General features: G+C 47.0%; 2 protein-coding genes across 4 annotated transcripts in view; one reads left to right on the forward strand and one right to left on the reverse strand.

Annotated features, from left to right (window-relative positions):
* si:dkey-112e17.1 (uncharacterized) overlaps positions 1 to 4,870 on the reverse strand; it is a 15,687-nt gene extending 10,817 nt beyond the window's left edge. The window contains exon 1 of one of the 2 annotated variants that reach the window (XM_056592049.1): positions 4,562 to 4,870. In XM_056592049.1, the coding sequence (XP_056448024.1) occupies positions 4,562 to 4,642 (81 nt within the window). In that variant the 5' untranslated portion in view covers positions 4,643 to 4,870. The remainder of the gene's footprint in view (positions 1 to 4,561) is intronic. The other variant, XM_056592050.1, reaches the window with a different exon arrangement.
* A 569-nt stretch (positions 4,871 to 5,439) lies between these two features.
* golga3 (golgin A3) lies at positions 5,440 to 22,064 on the forward strand. 2 transcript variants are annotated; one of them, XM_056592040.1, is made up of 24 exons: positions 5,440 to 5,588; positions 6,441 to 6,701; positions 7,112 to 7,402; positions 8,186 to 8,298; positions 8,512 to 9,254; positions 10,295 to 10,403; positions 11,163 to 11,469; positions 11,749 to 11,951; positions 12,399 to 12,536; positions 13,018 to 13,179; positions 13,833 to 14,201; positions 14,414 to 14,491; positions 14,671 to 14,934; positions 15,382 to 15,476; positions 15,619 to 15,835; positions 15,964 to 16,107; positions 16,357 to 16,554; positions 17,068 to 17,184; positions 17,368 to 17,507; positions 17,862 to 17,994; positions 18,424 to 18,546; positions 19,024 to 19,188; positions 19,686 to 19,852; positions 20,322 to 22,064. In XM_056592040.1, the coding sequence occupies exons 2-24, from the start codon at positions 6,563 to 6,565 to the stop codon at positions 20,533 to 20,535; spliced, it is 4,629 nt and encodes a 1,542-aa protein (XP_056448015.1). In that variant the 5' UTR covers positions 5,440 to 5,588; positions 6,441 to 6,562; the 3' UTR covers positions 20,536 to 22,064. The 2 variants fall into 2 exon arrangements, with proteins under 2 accessions (XP_056448015.1, XP_056448016.1); XM_056592041.1 differs by having other exon boundaries at positions 5,441 to 5,588; positions 7,112 to 7,276; positions 20,322 to 22,063.
* The last annotated feature ends 26 nt before the right edge of the window (positions 22,065 to 22,090 follow it).

Consider the following 22,090-nt stretch of genomic DNA (forward strand, 5'->3'; position numbering starts at 1 on the left):
TTTGTGTTCCCAATTAATTAATCTGTCGCGTTTCACTTGAACATTCTGGTTGTATTTGAGGAAAAAAATGACATCACACGCGACATGACTATAAATGCATGCAGTGGCACTGAAGTACACGTGTGATATCTGAACTGGACGAATGCCATTCTCTCCAGGGCTCTCAGGAGTCCAGGCGCTGTTCGTTTGGGGCTGGTTGTTATTGAGGCAGGGTTGAGCAACCTCTATAGAATGTGGAGAGAATGTGGCCACACACACACACACACACACACACACACACACACACACACACACACACACACACACACACACACACACACACACACACACACACACACACACACACACACACACACACACACACACACAATAGGGGTACGGTAGGGGACAGAAAGAAGGGGCACCCCCCTCTCTCTCTTTCTCCCTCTCTTCTCTCTATCGTCCCCGCAAAAATGGCTTCCGTTTTTTTTTTTGGTTTTGTTTTTTTAAAGGTATAGCATCGTAGGCAGAAGCTGGTCAGTTGCGGATAGCCGAGGTCGCTCTTGACACAGAACCATGAAATGTTTTCCTTCTCTTGGCGGACCGTGTTGAGGGTTTACGACTGTTCACTTCAGCGATCCATTTCAAATGATCTCCTTCCAAAAGGATCCCTGACCCGAGCAGAAGAGTGTGGCAGTGACCCCGAGGGAGACCAGTGTCAGAGCCCGAGAGCGACAGAACCATCTCTGCCAGTGGAACAAGGCGACCTGGTGGTCCACTGCCCCCCTGTGCTGCGCCACGCAAGACTACACACACATAAAAGACCCTCCATTGGGCCACACTGTCCAATGGAAATGGAGCATTCCTATAATACCACACCTCGCTCGCGTTACATCACAGCCCGGCTCAGCGCCGCTCGCCCGCTAATTATTCAAGGTTGTCTTTTCTCATGGCTAAAAGACTAATGACCCCCTCCTCCTCCTCGTCCGCCGCCACCACCACCACCACCACCACCACCACCAGCCTCCTCCCCAACAATAGGCTGCAATGCATTGTGGGCGAACCATGCTAACACTTTAATGAGTACAAGGCGAGCTGGACGTTTACATAAGAGTCTGGTGGCCAGGGTGCCCCAGTTGTGGCTCCGTGTTCTGGGAGTGACATGGGGTACCCCCGGACACAAGTAGATCAACCAAGCATATAATTGTTGAAACGACTTGTTCAGTGAAACATCATCCCAGATGGGGTCATTCGCTAGAGGCCCACTGACACGCTGCACTGTTCCCCGGCTTTCATCTTGCTGGACTACGTCTAAATAAGAAGTTATACTTAATGACAGGGGATGTTGGTAGTTACTTTACAAATATATGCTTAACCCTAGTGGGTTTGACCTCCCTTTTGAGTTCTTCACTGTGAACTGAAAAGGAAAAAAAAATACCATCAAGGTTGTTGTGGTGTGCAGGGGCACGGCTCTGTGAAAGATTATTTTTTTTTCAATTGAATTTCTGAGAGAATAATTGTGTTATTTTGTATTACAACCAAAGCGTAGAAAACAATATTTGACATACCGTTTACAGTAGTATACCCTCCAAACAATCCTCTCCCTCAATCTCTCTCTCCACTACCAATTAGCCTCTCCCTCCCTCACCACTCCCTAAGTCTCTCCCTCTCTCACCCCTCCCTCTCTCATCCCTCCCTCATCTTCTCCCTCATAACCAGGTGGGGCCTCTCAGGGGGGTTGGGAACTGGGAGTGAGGAAAGACACAGCCTCACAAGTTTAAACTGCTCTCGGAGGCACCTGCCAGCCTGGACTAGAAGGATGGACACGACAATGGTGTTTGTTGTTATTGTTGTTGTTATTGTTGTCGTGTGTGCGCAGTTCTCTTTCTAACTCTGTGTGAATCGGAATTCAGCTCCAGGCCGCATCGGATACCGATGATAATCACATCCAAGTGCAACAGATGTGCAGAAATGTGTCCAAGCGGTGTTGGATGGGGTGGAGTTGGATCAACAACGTGCTCGCACAGTAATGTCAGTCACACGCAAGCACACACACACTCGAGAAGTTATTCCCTCCACAGGGGGATTCAGCAAGCAGTGGGCAAACAGAAAACAGTAGATGATGGAGGACAAAGCTTTGCCGCTGGGTAGAACGGTGATGCACGAGTCCAGGACTTATCACATATCTGCCCCTTGATGTCATCGAGTGGGCTCATGTCCCCGGCTGCACATTCACAGAGGGCAGAGTTTACAAACAACTGGTGCGGCGGCCTGATTAGGCAGAGGCGTTTCCATTGGGTCACTCTGGATCTCTACCGCTATGCTGCCTCAGCATGTTTCAGCCCCTTGCTTTGTGAATCAAAACAACAAACTTTATTGAGCTAGCATGGGCCTAAATGAGCACTTGATTTACTGGTTCCCCCCGTGGGTGGTATGGGGGTGTCTGGGGCGTGGATGTTAGGAGGCTGCTCTGTGGCAAGCATTGAGTGGTAAAGTATTTAGGGGTTATGGCAGCAGCTCGGTGTGTGTGTGTGTGTGTGTGTGTGTGTGTGTGTGTGTGTGTGTGTGTGTGTGTGTGTGTGTGTGTGTGTGTGTGTGTGTGTGTGTGTGTGTGTGTGTGTGTGTGTGTCCCCTCCCTCTCTCCTCCATGTCTGTGGTGTAAATCCATTAACATATTTCCCCATGAAGAAGCCGCTGGCTCTCCTGGTGAAACACAACCATCTCTCTACAGTCGCCCGCTGTCAACTGGTTTCAGCAGAAATAATTCCAACATTTCGGAAAACAACTTGAAGATGTCAATTTGATAATGTCCTTTACTACAATTGGACCCTCAACAAGGACGAATCAGTGTCCATTTGTTTAACTGTATTTATTTGCATAATGTGTTGATCCTCTATGCAGTCCTTTTCTGCAGCCACACGACATGAAGACTACTTACTATCTAGCCTTTTAAAAGATGCTCAAACCAGTGAGTACCCTGACAACACCATTCTCTCTCGTCATGCATGTTAACACCCAAACTAAAGACTTGAGACTTCATCTCCTGTTTGCATAGCTGTTGATTCCGGGAGAGGTTGAGGGATTTCAGTGTACGCTGCAACCCTTCGATTAACAGCCATACATATTCTGCTTCTTCACAAAGCCAACGAAAGTCCAACAACTCCAAGGTTGTCGAGCCAGAGGAAAAGAATAAATTCCGGGCTTGTTTACGTCGTTCCAAAAATCAACATAACACAAAAGGGGGAAGGGAGGACAAAGCCCCCATTTATGCGGCCCCCTCAGGCATATAATTGCAGAGATAGTGAGAACCCTACACTAAACAGGGAACTGAGTCCCGGGGACACCACCGTTCACTCTACTAGGGCCTTTTGTTGCCCGCCGGGTTCGAAAGGGCCGCCATTCCCCTGCTGGGTTCCGTGGGGACGACTCGTGACAGGCCGGCCTTCCAGTGATACAACACAAGTTGTCACACTATAGTGACCCCCCCCCCCCCCCCCCCCCCCATCACACATACCCCAAGAAGAAAATTAGGAATTTAGGAAGAACAGCATATTGATTTTTATGAGGATTATGTCACATAATAGATTAAGGCACACAAATATTTATAAAAAAAATATTTATTTATTTTTATATATGTTTGCCCAAATATCTCAAAGATAGACCTTCACTTTGCTTGCTATATGAATTATTCACACTAGATAAAGGCTTTAACGATGCCCGTAGAAAATACAAAAAAACTTTTTCATAACTGTCCAACCGCGGATCGATGGAGGGCAATTATCAAAATCCACCAGCTTGTGTTTTAACAAAAAGGAAAAAGGTCAATGTTTTGATCAGTGACAACTTCCTCTGATAATAGAGCGACTTCATACACGTCAAGGGTCACCAGTGCATGCAGTCTCAAACACTATGGACGATACATTTGGAATGTGCGGCAGTTTTCGCTCTTTGTACATGTTCACTGAAGATGCCTACACAAAAACAAGCATGTGCCTCACCAACATGCCCTTTGAAAGATTCTGAGGAAAGTGTGTGCAATCGAGCATATCGATTGCATAAGGCAGGCTTATTTATGCGAAGAATGCAATAATTCCTCTTGCCGATGTCAATTAAAAATGTGAAGGTAAATGGAAATGTCACAGCATGATGTAATATACGTGCAAGTGGTTTCATCATTCGATTTTTTTAGCAAATTTATGGAAAGAAAACAAATCGAAGAACTGCTAATTAATTCCACATTTCAAATGCAAGAGTATCTGCCTAATTGTACACAGAACAGATAATGTGTGCATTCATACATTAGGCCTGTACTAAGCATAAGGTAAAACACAAATCCAGAGAAGTACTGACTTAAAATTATGTGGTTGTACTCGTATTAATGGACTACCCAATTATTTAAAGCCTAAACAATTTGCAGTGCATTGGGCTGTTGCAGCAGGTATTGTTATTAGTTTGTTGCGCGTGATTTGTTTCCTCCCACCCAAGTTTCGCAACTTCATAAGCAGGCTGAGAGTTGACGGCGTTTACAAGTTTACAATGCACTGTTTTCAGCAGCCCAATTAAACACATCATCTCTACTTACTTTCTGTGTGGTGCATCCCGTCACGAAGAGTAGATACATTGTCATAAAAGCATGTGCCCCGATCGAAGTGGCACAACTCATTTTCACTAATTGTTCCTTTATGCAAAGCACAGTGAACCGTACCCCCGCTCTTCTTCCCTCTGTCCATTCACCTGAAGACTCGGGAGCGCGCTCCCATGGTGCATGAGGCAGAACCGAACACACACACCACAGCAAGGCTGCACAAGCCTGGCTTTAACACGCTGTTTGACAGCCTTCCTTTTTTGGCTGCAAGTTGGAAGGGAAATATTTGCATGTATTTCAGCAAAAGACGTAACACAACGTGCACGCTGTTATGAACACCGCGGAGAGATTTGTTACTAGGTAGGCTACTTTGACGAGTGGATGTGAGGAGGGAATCAGTCAAACATTTCCGAATACAAAATATACAAGTTGTATTAGAGTAACCCAGACTCTGACTGTTTTTAATAATATTAGCCCTGACTTATTTATGCCAAAGTATAGATACAAATTCTCAAAATATATCATTTTCATTTTTAATTAAAAAATCACAAAGGAGGGGAACAAAATATATGGCTCTAAAGTCATCACTTACATGACATTGAAATAACTGCAGGCTATATTATTAAAATATTACTATACTCTTGGTGGCATCGTGAATCAGGCGAAATCCAAACGTTCAATCTTTTTAAAAAAATAGGGCGCAGTTCTACTTTTCCGCCACAAGAGAGCAGGGATGTATTGGTTTCAAGCAATTTCAGTTGGCTACTATTAGGCGAATACTATGTTCAACATTTAATTAATTGTCCCATCGCAAATAATTGGATTTTAACTTAAATGGAATGTATTTTTAATATAATCGAATACATATATTTATACATAAAGAAAAACGTTAAGTAGGAAAACATTATCTTCCGTGAAAGAGTGTTTCCTGGGTAGGAACGTCATCAGCATCCCGAGTTTCCAGCCGGAGTGACAGAAAAGGAGGCGACTGATAGCCACGTAGAGAAGGCGAAGCAGTTGAAAGGTTCGCATTTAATTTATATTTCAACATTTTCCAAACATTGTCATTTTTTGATTCTCACGCACATCTTCCAGCGTTATTGTATTCTAAGCCAGTCTTTACGAGTCTTACTAAAATCACAGATTAATTGGGTTGGATGAGCAGATAGATGTTTAGCTAGCCTTTAGCCTATCATCTCTAAATGTAAACATTCCTATCTAGCGTAACCCTCTCGTTACCTTGGTAAACCTACCAAACACTATCTGTATACGGATTTTCAACCTTCGTATACTGTTGCAACCCAAATTAAATGGTCCCAGCAACAAAGTGACAGCAGTAGAGCGACGTCTCCCCTCCCCCGTCACTGTCTGCTGTATATTGTGTCCACTCCTGCACGACGCGATGCCAATAGCTGAAGAGCAGCTTGTATTGATGCTTGTATTGGGGCTCGGTTGAGCTGTCACTTTTACTCGTCAGTATGCCTCGCTAATCTGATTGTGACGGGCTTCCTCAAGCAATCCATATGCGTTCATTAATAAGATAATGGACGCATGTATATGCCACTTCCGTAAAAGTGACAGCGTAAAGGAGGCCAATGGCATAATGACATCCTTGACGGACTAAATTTACCTGCTCCCAATCCACTTAGCTACAACGCGAGGCAGCTCCCTCTTGTAGCTCTCCCGATTTGACTAATTTGAAGTCAGTCATGTGTCTGTTTAGTATTTAACAGCGCCATTCCCCTCATCGAGGTTACCGTGTTTACGGGGAGAATGCGTTTTTTACGACCAGTGTTGTATTTTATAGACTAAGTGATTCGATTTACACTACAACGTGATTGCTTTTTTTTTTTAAATATATATTGTTTGCCTACAGTTTATGGGGGTGCTGCCAACTGCTGGCCTACTTCTTCAGACTATGGAATAGGACGTTTCCCAGGGGACCCGACGCATACACATTCATAAATAAAACACAAAGTGGACAATACAACAGAAACTATGGAAATTGAAGGCCGAAGTTACAGCGAAGTCCTTAAATCCAAAAAGGATGAAACTGATCACATGGAAAATGATACTCAGAAGGACAAGCAGCAAGGGCTGGACACATCTAAAGTCCCAGAAGCTGTACTTCATAATGGTGAGTGTTGACCACATCATATTCGTAAGAGCTAATAAAAAGGTATGTGGTTTTGATGTGGGACCTTCTAATGGTTTTATTACAAAAAAACATATCAAATATAAATGTATATCTAATAAACGTATTGCTTACACAGTTACTGATGTGCATATTTAGTTGAATGTTTGCTTAAGATATTGGCATGTTTCCTTGAAATAGGCTAATATTTCAACAAATATTGGGATTTTCTTCTCCCCATTGATTGCATAGTCTCGCATCCAAACAAGTTTACTAAGGAAACATGGCGTCCGTCATAATCTTGCCCCATATATAATTACGTCGATGTTGCATTCGTCAGAATAAATATCCACCGCATCAGGGCGGAGAGGGCGGATGCTTCCAAATCGCTACTCCTCCTCTCCTCCTTCCAGGTGCCCTCAGTCCCGGCGGCGTGGTGGTAACCAACGGCAACGGAGAGTCAGGGGCCCCGGGCTCTGCGGGGAGGAGCGTCCACGCGAACGGCTCCCTGGCCCCGCGGGGCCCTCCCCAGACCACCAGCTCCCCCGTGCAGCCCCCGAGCCCAGAGGCCTCCGCAGGTGTGGCCGCTTTCCCCCACATGGTGCTAGGGAGGTCTGAGGGCGCTAGCGCTGGGGGTGTGCCTCACAAGGGGGATGCGCTGCTGTCTCTCAGAATAAGTATTCCTATGCAGGAAACGGAAATGTGTAAGCATAAACACCGGTGTGCAGTGAGTCCCCCCCCCCCCCCTCCAAACCTCACTCCCCCCCCCCCCCGCCCTACTTTAGTTGTTTGCGTTAGTTTTTTGAATGCATCTTCCCTTGGCGTTCTGCTTCCTTGATACAGTGTTGGTGTGTTTGAAGTGATGATTGGACTAGTGTATTTATTTTTAATCCATGTCTCCACTGTGTTTTTATGGATTAGAAGGCATGTTTCTTTATTTTCTTGGTGAAATAATAATTAAATTATCATACAATTTAATTATTGTTTGGTTGTTTTAATTTGGCTTGTATTCAGGACTCACTGAGTCTGTACTACATGAAGAATCCCATGGTATAATCCCGAACTAACATATAACTGTGTTAGTTTGTCATGGTCTGTTTTGCATTTGCTCAGTCGCAATTTATAAAACCAAACCACAGCATCTAAACTATGCAGTGAAATTGTTTCTGATTGGTTCAATTTATGCGATGTGCGGTAAGTGGCAATAATGAGCCAATCAAAACAATCTTTACTTATTTTCAATAATTGAAACAGAGCTTTTGCTCGCTGTGCAGTGTGACTTACTTTACTTGGCTTTTCCGCTAACCCCTATGTTAACTCTTATCCCAGCCCTCAATATGATGATTTAACCATATCAAACAGGCCATGCATCGCAGTCCATAAACACGACACACAAACACATCCCACAGACTCTGTATTGTGTGACGTGTAACTTACCTGGCCGCATTTGCATGGAGATTTGTCATTCAAACTCTCTTCCTCTGTAGCCAACCTGGAGCCATCGCTGGAGTTGGAAAATGAGGAGAAGATACGCCTGGACGCCCGCCGGCGCCTTGAGGAGCAGCTCAAACAGTACAGAGTGCAGAGGCACAAAGACAGGGTGAGTGGAGCGAAACCACACGCCATATTCTCACCCAGGGAGATCTGACGGTACCTTTCAACAGCCACTAAGTTGTGGTTGTGGTAAAACCGATTTCTCGTTTCAGCCAAAGGCCTTTTAATGATGTTGGAGTTGAGTTACTCAGACGTTGGAGTTGAGCCCTGTGCATGGCTGAGATCCATCCCATAACTCTGGTTCACTTCCTCCATCCAGTCTCACCGAAGCAGCACAAGGAGCAGGCTCTCCAGCACCCTGGACACGGAGGTCATGCTTCACCCTGAGTCGCTGCCCCGGGCCAGCACGCAGGCCATGACGACGGAGTACTCCTTCATGAGGACCACTGTCCCCCGGGGGCCCAAACTCGGCAGCCTGGGAATCCCACCAGCCAGGGAACGGAAGCCCAGGACCCCCCACTCCAGCAAGATCCACTCCCTGGCTGACTACAAGTCCCCTGAGGACGGTGGGGGCGGGGGTGGGGGCGGGGGTGTCGGCGGCGGCGGCGGAGGGGGAGAGCCTGCGAGGACCGCAGACGGCTCCCTCCGCTCCGCCATGAGCTCCGTGTCGACCCTGTCCGAGCTCAGCAGCGTGTCCGAGCCCTCCCCCGCGGAGGGCCAGCCGGGCTCCCTCCTGCAGTCGGGGGACGGCGCCTTCGAGTGCGACGGCAGCGAGTCGGGAACCAGGCCCGGGACGGACGGCAACGACAGCGACAGCTCGACCTACAGCAGCGTGTCCGCCCGCGGGGTCTACGCCACGCTGGCGGCGGCGGTGGGCGAGCGGTACCGGGCGCCGTACACGGTGCAGGGCCGGGAGATCGCCGCCGAGGCCGTGGGGCAGTACCCCTCCCTGAAGGAGGTGCTGCAGGCGGCCAGCGACGAGCAGCACCACCTCCTGGAGCTGGAGCAGGAGAGGGAGGGCCCGGCGGAGCCACGCAGCCGCAGGGACAGCTTCTCCAGCAGGTAGCCCCATGCCGGACCCGACCCCTTTTTTGCTTGGAACAGCTTGATGCATATTTGTACGTTACTTTCACATTTTCTATTTGAATTTTTTATTTTTGTGTATTTTTTTAAGGGGAAATTTCAAAGTTTGCAGTTACAAAGTGTTTTTCTGGAGAGAAATGCTGAATATATGCATCATGTTTTCAAGTTGAAAAATATTTGTTTGAATAAGCATGATTTCATCATTGACCAAATAATGGTGGTTATGATTTATTTTTTCATAATCGAGCAGCCCTAACTCGGTGTGTTCAGCATGAGTCTGTGGTTTGACTTTATATCAACCAGGGATACGGGTCAGATAAGTGAATAAGACTGAGCGTACCTTACTTTAAACCTTAAATGTAAAAAGAAAATCAGCAAAGGAAAGGTACTCATACTAGAGTACACACAGTTTATATATATATGTTTTTTAGTGTAGCCCATTATATATAATATAGAAACATCATAGTCATTGGCAAAACCATTTTGACATGCAGCCCATTACAAGAGCACAGCATAACAAACATAAAATCCTTTGACTGAAGGATTGTTGGCTCAAGACTGCCCCTGCCAGTTCCCCAGCCTGGCTTCTGTTTGCCTTGGGGATTTGGTGTACGTATTATACTAAAGTGACGGAATAGGATTACACTTTTAAGGGTGATGGATATTATGTAAACATAGTGTGAATATGATGCAGGATGTTCTAGTAGCAAGGGTGTTTGGCCGAAAGGTACTTGGTTTGGTCCAGAGTGTCCACACCCTACCTTTAGGCAGCTCTAGAGCAAGACGCTTACCCACTACCTAATCATGAATGACACACTGGCCCACCTCAATTCACTGTTGGTCATTTTGGATCAAAGCACCCTACAATTTTAAATGGTAAATAATTCAAACTTGCTCTGTTGGGTGTGCTAATTTACTCAGTCCTATCTGGTCATCCAGTAGAGCCATGAGCAGGAAAATAACACCTAAGAGTGGAACCATGTAGGTCAGTGATGCCAAGTGTTTCCTTACTTCCCCAGTGTTTCTCTGGAGAGCTCCGTGATGGGCCATGACGAGATGCTGCAGGTGCTGAAGGAGAAGATGAGGTTGGAGGGCCAGCTGGAGTCCTTGTCCTCGGAGGCCAGTCAGGTAAGAGGGAAAGAGGACTGTGGGGACTGGGGAGGAAGCAATTAACCTATTTCACTACAATCCAGAAAAACATTGTTACAAAAACAACGTTTTATTAACTATGTGCTCATCTACACCGAATGTTTCTGTTCTCACTGTCCAAAACTAGGAATAATGGTACATTATTTTTCTATGAATAACGGTTGCACAGCGAGGACAATTATAGGACATTGCCACCTACTGACTGAAGGTGTGCCGCATGCTTCCTGTAAGCTGGTGCGGGTGAGGCACCTGCTTCCTGTCACGAGAGTGGCATGTGTTGGAGGGGGGCTGTATTCTTTGGTACTGTATTCAGTTTCTAAAGGTACAAGCTTATAATAATAATACAATTAAAGTTCTTATTAAACATTGCTCATGTGATTTTATACATCCGTAAGGAGTAGTGTAACAGGAATTTTCCTCTGACTATAATCATACCTACAAAATCTATAATCGTTGTATGCCTAGTGGAGACCCACGTTTTAACGCTGTAGTATCCACGACTACGGTCTTCATAATAGAGTTTGAGTTTCAATCAATCAGGAAGGAAAACCAGAACCGAGAATCAGTTTGACATAAACGTAATGCATATAAATTCATCTGAGAGGTATTCGATTATCCTCAACCTCACTTTGGATAAAAGCCTCTGCCAAGTACCTTTTTAATGTCAGTGTGTGTTTGTGTGTATTATTCTATAGAATAATATATGTTTTAATGGTGCCATATCGATCGACCCTCCAGGCTCTCAAGGAGAAGACGGAGCTCCAGGCCCAGCTGGCCACGGTGAACGCCCAGCTGCGGGCCGAGTCGGCACAGGGCCAGGCCAGCCAGGAGAAGCAGAGCACGCTGACCTCCGAGGTGGGCACCCTGAGGCAGAGCTGTGGCCAGCTGGAGAGGGCCATGGTGGAGCTCCAGGGCAGCCTGGAGAGCAGGAACGCCAGCCTGGCCTCGCTGGCCACCGACCTGCAGGTGGCCGAGGAGCAGTACCAGAGGCTGATGGGGAAGGTGGAGGAGATGCAGAAGACGGTCACCTCCAGGGACACCACTGGTATGTTGGGCTAGCAGAGGGCTAGGGAACACTTCTGCAACATCTCTTTAAGAACGATTAAGTACACATCTGGCTGGGGCCTTCTGTCAGCTGGTGTCTTTCTTTACCCCTGGCTTTGATGGTGTTCAAGATGTTGATTTCTTTATTGTCATGTTAAATACATGTCCGTCACATAAATATTAACCACATAGTGCACAAAGGGAAATGAACACCGTTCTTGTTCCTGACTCGACCCTTTGTCATGAACTCCTTTGCTTGCGTCGTGCCGTCCTCGTACAGTCCAGGAGCTGCACCAGCAGGTGGGCGGTCTCCAGGGCCAGCTGCAGCAGGTGCAGCTGGAGCGCGGCACCCTGCAGAACCGACTTAAGACCTCCCAGGCCGAGATCGACTCCCTGCAGCAGCTCCGCCAGTGGTACCAGCAACAGCTGGCTCTGGCCCAGGAGGCCAGGGTCCGGCTGCAGGGCGAGATGGCCAACATGCAGGTGGGCGGTCGTCAAGCTCTGCATGTGTTATGGCTGGGAAGTCCACGCAAGGCCCCTCTTCTGCCAGTTCACATGGATGATGTTTTAGGTTTCCATCTTCCTATAGAAGAGTATCCAAACAATCTTAATCATTTATCATCAGCGTAATATGCTCTCAACTTCAAAGTAAACCTCCTTAACTCCCATTAACATTTATGTGACATTGGTCCACTCAACAATTAACATGTCGTGGTTCTGTGAAACAAGGAATGTTAGGAAGATCAACCCTTTTGCTATTAGGCCACTCTTTATTTGAATTCCTATTTACTCTCCAGGTTATAATTATTTATTCAATATATTATTCGGCAGTTGGTATCAGGCCATGGTACATCATTGTATTTCGATACATAACAAAGAGGTCAGACCAGGGCAGGTTTGACTCGTTGTTGTCGGTCTGTTCTGCTGCAGGTGGGAAAGATGACCCAGATTGGCGTGGTGGAGCACTTGAAGCTGGAGAACGTGACCCTGTCCCACCAGCTGACTGAAACCCAGCACCGCTCCATCAAGGAGAAGGAGCGCATTGCGGTCCAGCTGCAGAGCATCGAGGTGCGTCCTCCCCCTTCCAACGGACGGGAGATGAACCACGCGTTGTTGGTTCTGGTTCCAAAACGTTTCACAACTTCTGATAACATTTGACACATTTTTCCTTTTTTTTATTTTTTTTTTATTTTAATCTCTCAGATTTATGTGAAATAAACCTGCATTCAGAAAAGTGAACACTTAAAGGTCTGATGACATGCCACCATTGTGCGACTAGCCGTTTTGAAAATCTGTCTCCCACTTGGGATGTCATAAGAGACAGATTTTCAAAAACGGCTAATCACACAATGGTGGCATGTCATAGGACCTTTTTTAGGGGGCTTCCTTCAAAGTTCAAGAAATCATGAACATCCCTTGGAGGCTGAATCATCCCTTGGAGGATTAAAGAACGTCCTGCTTCGCTTTTCTAGTGACCCCTAATGCGCCAGATGAACCAGAACCAGAGTTATAACCGTGTGGTCCATTGCGTCGCTCGGCTTTTGTGCAGGTGGACATGCTGACCCAGGAGTCGGCCTACCAGCAGATCCAGGACGCCAAGAGCATGGTGGAGGACGACCTGCAGCACAAGCTGGAGGAGTTTGAGGAGGAGAGGGAGGAACTGGTCCGGCTGGCCAACACGGCCAGCGCTCTGGAGAGAGAGCTGCAGCAGGTAAACTGCCTCTTATCTCACTCTAGGCGCGGACGTGGAACCGCTCCTTTAAAGAAAGCAAACATTGCTGTTGCTATAGCGAAATGCAAACAGCCGTTCACAGATGATGTACAGACAATTATTTTTGAATGCGACATTTTGTTAGCAAGGGTGCAAGTGTACACCGCTGTTGAATACCAGGGTGTCGCTGTACAGGCACTTCTATGTTAATGTTGTTTGTTGGGTGGCTGGTCCATCCTATGGGGGCTTAACGGTGCGAATGACGCAGCCCATCGTGAAAGCAGATGTGTGCGTTGCACATTGGGCATAATTTTGTGTTTTTGAAGGATTAAAGATAGGTTTGCATTGTTTCAATTTCATTGTTTTTTATGTTTTGTCATTTGTCAATAGCATGTCGTTTTACTATTGGTTAATAGCAGGTACATATCGATACATATAGGCGTTGGGTATCTTTCTCAAGCATGGTTACGGACATCCGTAATCGAGCCATCGATTACGGATGTCCGTAATGGAATCGAGCCGTAATCGAGCCATCGATTCTGGTTAGGACCAGGAACCCCCTTAGCCACAACACCAGTCTTCTACTGACATAGCTGCGGTGGCTAGCCACGCCCGCCGCCGCTGCCGCTAACGCACGAGTCCTCCCTCCCCAGGTGAAGATGACCCTGACCCAGAAGGACCTGCAGCTGGCCGCCCTGCAGCAGGAGCACCTGGAGCTCATGCGGCAGCTGACGACCACCCAGGAGAGCCTGCACCACCGGGAGCAGTCCATCAACCAGCTGGAGGCGCGCTACCTGGAGCTGGAGGCCCAGCTGGCCGAGCTGCAGGCCGACGCGGCCGCCAAGGACGACAGCCTGCAGTTCCTCCACAACGAGAAGATCGTCCTGGAGGTGGCGCTGCAGGCGGCGCGCGCCGACAAGAGCCAGCTGGACGAGGACGCCGAGAGGCTGGGGGAGGACGTGCTGGTGGCCTCGGACGTCCTGGACCGGCTCAGGCAGGAGGTCCAGGTCAAGGCCGCGCAGGTGAAGAGAGGGTGCCCCGTGGGAGACGTGTGGGAGTCGTGATTCTTAAAATATACAGTATATACTTGAAAGGATTCCAATTGGAAAATAAAATAATTTTGATAATGTTGATCATATTTTTTTTATTTGAATAATTATAAAAATGTCTATCTCTATAAACGATGGAAACGCAAGCTTTTTTTAAGTAACTGTCTCCATGTTTGGTTCACTAGATTGAAACTCTACAAAAGGAAAATGGCACCTTAAAGAAACAGGCCCAGAAATTGAAAGAGCAGTTCCAACAACAAAAGGTAATGTATACATTCACAATATCTCTTTCCATTGTAAGGGAAGGACGCACATTGTGCAGCCCACTGAATATTAAAATAAGCGCATATTTCCCAAATGGCTCTTTTAACTTAAAACAACCTCTTCCATATCTGCCTCTCTTTCTTTGACGACTGCTATGTCTGTGGATGACCTCGTCCAGGTGATGGTGGAGGCGTACCGGCGCGACGCGGGCTCCAAGGAGCAGCTGATCGGGGAGCTGCGCTCCACCAAGAAGCGTCTGGCGGCGGAGGTGTCAGAGCTGAAGCAGGCGCTGCTGGACGCCCAGGGAGAGACGCAAACGGCGGTGGCCGAGCAGGGGCGCCTCCGCCTGGACCTGCAGCGGGTCCAGGAGCAGATGAACGGCCTGGAGGCCCACCTGCAGGCCGTGCAGACGGAGAGAGACGCACTGGACCAGCAGATCCAGGTACACACATGGTACAGTCGCACACTAGTACACAGACGGAGAGAGACGCACTGGACCAGCAGATCCAGGTACACACGTGGTACCGTATGTACAGTCACATACTAGTACACAGAAGGAGAGAGAAACGCAGGTCCAGCAGATACAGGTACACACATGGTACCGTATGTACAGTCACATACTAGTACACAGACGGAGAGAGACACAATGGACCAGCAGATACAGGTACACGCATGGTACCGTACATACAGTCACACACTAATACACAGATACAAGTTCACACACAGCCTGAGCTGTATATATATATATGTTTATCCAGCAGTTGCAGTCCTTGCTGCAGACACGCTTCAAGCTCTTATGTATGTAAACAGCCGTGCGCAGCAGGCCATCTGCCATTTTTATTTTCAGTGAGGTTTTGATGAGGCACTCGGTTGTGATTGTCTCCCACAGTCCATCCAGTTCGACCAGAGCCAGCTCGCGGCTGTGACGGAGGACAACGAGGGGCTCAGGAAACAGGTGGAGCAAATGCAGAGGGAAGCCAAAAAGTGAGTCACACCCGCCATGTTCCGGTGCTTCTCGAATCACTCAAAATGGACCCAATGGGGTTCCATCATGTGGGAGCGTTTTATAACCATGTCATTAAAAAAAACCATGGTTATCAAACCGTGCATTCTGCTTTCAAAACAGAGCCATCTCCGAGCAGAAGGTGCGCATGAAGCGTATGGGGACGGATTTGACCAGTGCGCAGAAGGAGGTGAAGGCCAAACACAAGGCCTACGAGAACGCCGTGGGCATCCTGAGCAGGAGGCTGCAGGAGGCTCTGACCGAAAAGGAGGCCGCCGAGGCAGAGCTCGTCAAACTCAAGGCCCAGGTCTTGGACGGGGCCAACAACCAGGCCCAACAGGTACAGGGGGCGCCCACCACTCATGGAGATAAAGGACGGCCAGTCTCCTCAAAGCAGAGCTGTGGAGCTGATTGTGTCTGTGTCTGTGTCTGTGTCTGTGTCTGTGTCTGTGTCTGTGTGTCGTCCAGGAGAAGATGGCAGCTCTGCAGGCGGAGCTGCAGTCCGTCAGCCACAACAAGACCTTGCTGGAGAAGGAGCTCCAGGAGATCATCAACCTCACCTCCACAGAGCTGGAGGAGTACCAGGAGAAGGTCATGGAGCTGGAGGATGAGGTGTGCAATCAAAGTTTTAAATGATTCGTTGGTTCAGATTAGACCCACAAACTCTTGGTCGCACTGCACATGGCCCTGTGTTGTGTATTTAATCCCACTCCCATATGGTTTTTGTGTCAGAGCTTTAGATGCTGTAGTGTTGGATTTAAATAAGTTTAAACGGTGGCTGTGTGTATCTTTCCTTCATGATATTCACGTTTAGATGCAAGATTCTTTATTAACACAATGTGAAATGTCGGCTGTCTCCAGCTTCAAGAGGCTCGCTGCTTCAAAAAGAGAATCCGGAAGTTGGAGGATGCAAACAAGAAGCTTGTGCTGGAGCTTGAACACGAAAAAGGGAAACTAGCCGGATTAGGACAATCCCACAATGCACTGCGGGAGCATTCCAACATCCTGGAGACGGCCCTGGCTAAGAGGGAAGCGGATCTGGTCCAGCTCAACCTGCAGGTGGGCATTTGTGTTCTCTTCATTTACATTTAGGGCATTTAGCAGACACTCTTGTGCACAGCGACTTGCAACCTTTTCATACACACATTCACACACCGATGGAGAAGTCAACCATGCAAGCTCGGTGGGAGCAGTTAAGTTGAGGTGTCTTGCTCGGGGACACCTCAACACTTGGCTAGGAGGACCCGGGTATAGAACTAGCAAACTTTCGATTACAATTAAACCTGCTCTACCTCCTGAGCTAAGCTGACCCCTACTTTCTCACGTTGGAACCACTGAAATGTCGGTTGAACGGTAGGTTGAGAAGTCATACCTAACATTCAACATACATAACATTCAACGTACATTCATTTTTGTATGTCATGTCATTTAAAGTGAGACCCATCATACAGGTTTTTCTTTCACAATGGAAGGACAATAAGGTTTTCCAATACGATACTGTACAACTAGTATTCCACTCCAGAGGTTTTTTGGTTGTTGTTGGTTCACACGTCAACGAATCTCTTTGCCCAGGTTCAAGCCGTGTTGAAGCGTAAAGAGGAGGAGGACCAGCAGATGAAGCAGGTGGTCCACACTCTTCAGCAGGCACTGGAGAAGGAGAAGGCCCGAGTCAAGGACCTCCAAGAACAGGTATGAACCCACCAGGGCTGTAATGTATTACCACGTAATGTTATTCAGACCGTTGCCTGGACACAGCTCCTGGTGTTTTTTCCTGCTGCATGATGTGGCCATGATGACGCATCGGACATTATGGAGTGTGTGGTTATTACGTGTTCTGTTCTACAGCATTGTAACTGGTGTCCTGTGCTCTAGGTGGCAGCAGCGAAGGCAGAGGCTGCCCACAACCGACGGCACTACAGGGCAGCAATGCTGGAGCTCTGTGAGATCAAGAAGGACCTGCAAGCCAAAGAGGAACTGGTCCAAGCCCTGCAGAATGAAGCCCAGAAACTGCAGTATGTTAGAACCTTCTGATCACTGGCGTTTGATTTTGGATCCTTTTTCCGATTATAAATGCTGCTTCAAACTCAAAATACATAAACATAATATCAAATGTATTTCCATGTACTCATTTCGTATTACACATTTGAATGAGAATCACACTACAATACTTCTCCTATTGTGCACTTGACTAACCTTGAAATTAAAAAATCGAATATTGTGCTTAATAATTTGCTTTGGCTGAAAATGTCTGAATAACTTACTATGGAGACGGCGTCCCACTTCCCATTGGCGCCCCATTCTTGTCCTATGGTGCATGAGCTTTAAGGGGCTGATCCGTCTCTTCTCTCCTCTGCTCCCCCCTGCAGAGCTCAGGATGAGCAGCATTCCAGCGAGGTGTCCGTCTTCCGGGAGGAGCTGAGCGAGGCCCACTCCAAGCTGCAGATCCTCCAGAAACAGCTGGACGAGGAACTGGACAAGCAGCCCATCACCACGCAAGAGGTGGGTTCCCTTCACCAGTGGGTCCTTTGAGCACCCTGATCACCCCGTCATGTTTGTCACATTAAAACTAGGGGTGCAAACGTTTGGGCTAGAAAAGTATTACTCTTCAAGGTAATCATAAACCACTACAAAAATATTGAAGTTCGCAAAACGTTTTGTAATAATTTTTTGCACATCTTGGATATACATTAATGTTATGTATATATGTATTCTGGAGTTTGAAGCAGCATTTATAATAGAAAATAAATCCAAAATAAAACATCTATATTATATATCTGGTATATAGATACTTTGTGTATATTTTACGATGCTAACATACGTTTTTGCCAATGTTTTTCCTGAATAGATTTGCCGTGCTCTTGATTGGTCGACAGGTACACAGCTGAACAGGGAAATGGTTTGAACATTAAACTCATTGCACTCTCGCAGGTGGAGGATCTGCGGTGGGAGGTGGAGCAGAGGCAGCGGGAGCTGGAGTCCCAGAAGCAGCAGATGGAGGCGTCGGAGCAGTGTAGCCACCGGGAGCTGGACAACCTCCAGTCGGCTCTGCAGGTAACCACTCAGCCCCATCCTCTTGTGAACCACTAACCTGATCACCACATCCACCGCGGCACCACCGGGATGAGTGGCCAATGGCAACCTGGATTGCCACACACCACTTTACCGCCGAGTAAGGGTTTTAGCAGGAGCCGGATGTATTGAAGTTAGTATTTGTTATTGTTGATTGTATAGTTTGAGTTTGAACCAAACATGTGTTTGCTGATTCAAGGAGCTTGTTTGTAAAGCACCGCAAAAAAGAAAATCATTCAAAAACACGACCAACAGACGGGCAGAACATTGTGATATGGCTGTGTTCAGTATAGTCCCAAATCACCACATCACCACTGGCTTCCAACGCCCGCTACCAAAAGCCCACCACCACCAACCACCACCACCACCACCACCACCACCACCACCACCATCCTCCGGCTCAGCCGGCAGCCCAGGTGTAGGTGGAGTCCACCTCTAACCTTCTCTCGCTCCTCTCAGAACATCAAGGTGGAACTGGAGTCTGTGCAGGAGGAGCTCAGCGGCACGCGGAAGGACAAGTTCATGCTGCAGGCCAAGGTGGGAGAGCTGCGCAACAGCATGAAGACGGTGCTGCTGCAGAACCAGCAGCTCAAACAGGACCTCAAGCAGAGCCGCCTGAGGAAGGTGAGTGTCTGGATCCGGTTGCGTGGGACGCCTGAACACTTCCTGGTTGGAGTGTAAAACACTTATATGGTGTATAATTATCTGGTGCGCAAAGAGTTGTTGGTTGGATTTGCTGCCCTCCTTCTGCTGATGAAGCCTCTTTTATAGCAGTGTTTGGGAGTCACCCTCGCATGTTAAGGTGCAAAGTCATGGAACCTTTTCAGTTGATATAATGGTGTTCTCAGCAGGTGGGGCGAGATAGTCTAGTAGTTAGTGCATTTGGCTCCCAGATGAAAGGTTCTGGATTCGATGGCCTCTGTCCGCTATTTACCCCTAGGCCTCCTTAATAGACATGCCTACCTGCTTCTCAATGAACCTATATCTAAATGAACTGCGAGCAACTTGCGATAAAAGCGTCTGCTAAAGGATCCAACAGTAAAACAAATAAATGTTAAGACAGTATCCCAACATAATGGGGCGTATTTCTAACGTGATTGTGCCGTTGTCTGCGGGAGCAGCAGCGCATGGAGCTGAAGGGAGAGGGGAACCCATCCAGTCCGGTGACGCCAGTGAAGATCCCAGACTGCCCGGTCCCCGCCTCCCTGCTGGACGAGCTGCTCAAGCCCTCCGCCTCGGTCAACAAGGAGCCCCTCAACAACCTCCACAGCTGTCTGCGGCAACTCAAGTACGACCGCCGCCCTGGAACCACTTTGATAGGAGTAGGAGAGAGGTTGTCACGCATGGTAACGGGGATGGTTCCCGCCACAGCCCTTTAAGAGGAATCCCTGGGGTTTCTTAAGGTCAACGCCTTAGTTGCCCCCTGTGGTGATATGTTGAGTATCATCGGCCATGCCCTCACCGCCAGCTGTACCATGATATGAAGAGGCGCAAACATGATGCAAATGCATTCCTTTTCTCTCTGTGTCTAAATCCCCACCACCCTCATTTGTAGTAGTTAGGGTGGTCACCTCTCCGCTAAAATGTGCTGAGATCAATCCTGTATCCCAACTCACTGTAAATCCCTTTTGGATGAAGCGTCTCCTAAAATGACTAGATAATGACTCCATCAATGAAGCATTGCTGAGTGTAACGTCTCAATGCAAGAGGAGCTCGCCGCCTACTAACCCCCCTGGCCCTCGGTTGTGTTCCCTCAGGCAGGAGATGGACAGCCTCCAGAGGCAGATGGAGGAGCACACGGTGACGGTGCACGAGTCCATGAGCTCCTGGAGCGCCACGGAGGAGGAGCTGACTCGACTGGGGGTGTCACAGCCTTCCCTGGACCACGAGGAGCCACCGGAGAGCAACAACAACCCAGCGGAGGAGGAGGAGGAGCAGGAGGAGCAGGAGGAGCAGGTCCAGCTGTCATAACGCAGGGAGTTGACTCAGTAAGGGCATAGGGTCAGCTGAGGTTTATCCAAAAGGGCAAGTTACATTTTAAACCTCACTAGCCTGGAATAAAGTTATATTTTTCCTTGTTTATTTTTGTTTTTTCTTAAATATTTTCTGCCAACATTTGGCATTCTCTCGCGGGCACTCAGGTGCTCACGTGAAATAATATTTCATCTTCCCATAGCTTTATTCGTCAGTCTTTATTGGACTCTTGTGATATTTATTCGCCATTAAAGGAATTTACCAATGCCCAGTTTTTCCCAAGGGCTGTGTGAGATTTTTCCGGTCTTAAGCCTTATAGTGTTACAAACAGTTACAGCGTAGACAAGTGTTCAGTGTTCGCGTCACTGCTGTCTCAGTATGGCCATCAACAATTGAATCTGCAATAAACTGTTCTTCCACTGTACTTCTGTGCATGGGTAGGAATGATTTCTCTTATCTTGATTTACAGCGATTGTCAAACCAGGCTTTTCTCACGGGATCTTAACCGGGACATACATCAGTTATTTTTGTAAAGGCCCTTGTGTTAAAATACTGTCTTTAATTTCTTAAGCTTGGCCCAAGTATATTGCCTTGGGTTAATTAGTCTATAAGTCTTTTCTTTTTCCTTTTTATGTATGTGTCTTGGCTGAATTTGATTGCAGATGTGTATGGGGAAAAAAAAGCCTTATGGATAAGAAAAAAGTGTTGTAAAAGGACTAAAGGATTTAAATGGATTTGATGTGTTTCTACTGAAAGTGAACAGATTGTAATATATATTATTTGAAGATGCTGTGTGCGTGTTTCCATATTGAATGGCTTGTTTAACATTTGAGTTGCATCAACTGACAATGCAGACTTAACGATGGGAATCATTTTCTATATAAAATGTTTGTTGGGTGAAAGCAAAAATGTTACTACTTCTAATACTTTGGTGCAATCAACACTATTCCTGTAGTTATGTTTTATATTTGCTGAAAATGTTGACCCCGAATTCAATTGTTGGTTTCGTTTTGCAGTTATTTGACGGTTATGGAGTAAAGTTAAAATATTTGAGGGTAATATATAAAATTATTTTATTTTCTAATATTGTACATTTGTAATTTTTTAATGTTATAAATGGGATGAGAAACGTTATTTTACCCCTAACTAAATTAAAAAAGGATGATGAAGCATACAAATGGATGGTACAGCTGCTTACAAAATCGAAGGTTTCAGAATGTCACTGCTCAGTTTGTCATTATTTACTATAACCCTTGTCCACCATAACGCCCTTTACAGTAATATACTATAAAATAACAGATTTCGCTAAAATATCAGTATACTGTCTTCAGAACTTGTACAACTTTATCTTCCAAACCGTACCTGGGCTCCCTGCATATACCCTGCTGTATTTACCGTTCTGCTCTGTATTTAACATTCTGCTCTGTTCTGGAATATTATCATTCCGATGTTTAACGTTTATCCTGGGAGATGTCATGTATTTATCGCATAAAATTGCACTATTCATCAATCAGCCATTTGTTTCATTGTAATACCTGACTACAACACGTAG

Source organism: Gadus chalcogrammus, chromosome 6, assembly GCF_026213295.1.
Source record: "Gadus chalcogrammus isolate NIFS_2021 chromosome 6, NIFS_Gcha_1.0, whole genome shotgun sequence".
Classification (NCBI taxonomy): domain Eukaryota; kingdom Metazoa; phylum Chordata; class Actinopteri; order Gadiformes; family Gadidae; genus Gadus; species Gadus chalcogrammus.

Coding starts and splice junctions, on each gene's coding strand:
- golga3 (XM_056592040.1), top strand. CDS start 6,563: ATGGAAATTGAAGGCCGAAGTTACAGCGAAGTCCTTAAATCCAAAAAG. Junction 6,702..7,111: donor AGAAGCTGTACTTCATAATG/GTGAGTGTTGAC, acceptor TCCTCCTTCCAG/GTGCCCTCAGTCCCGGCGGC. Junction 16,555..17,067: donor TGGTCCAGCTCAACCTGCAG/GTGGGCATTTGT, acceptor CTCTTTGCCCAG/GTTCAAGCCGTGTTGAAGCG.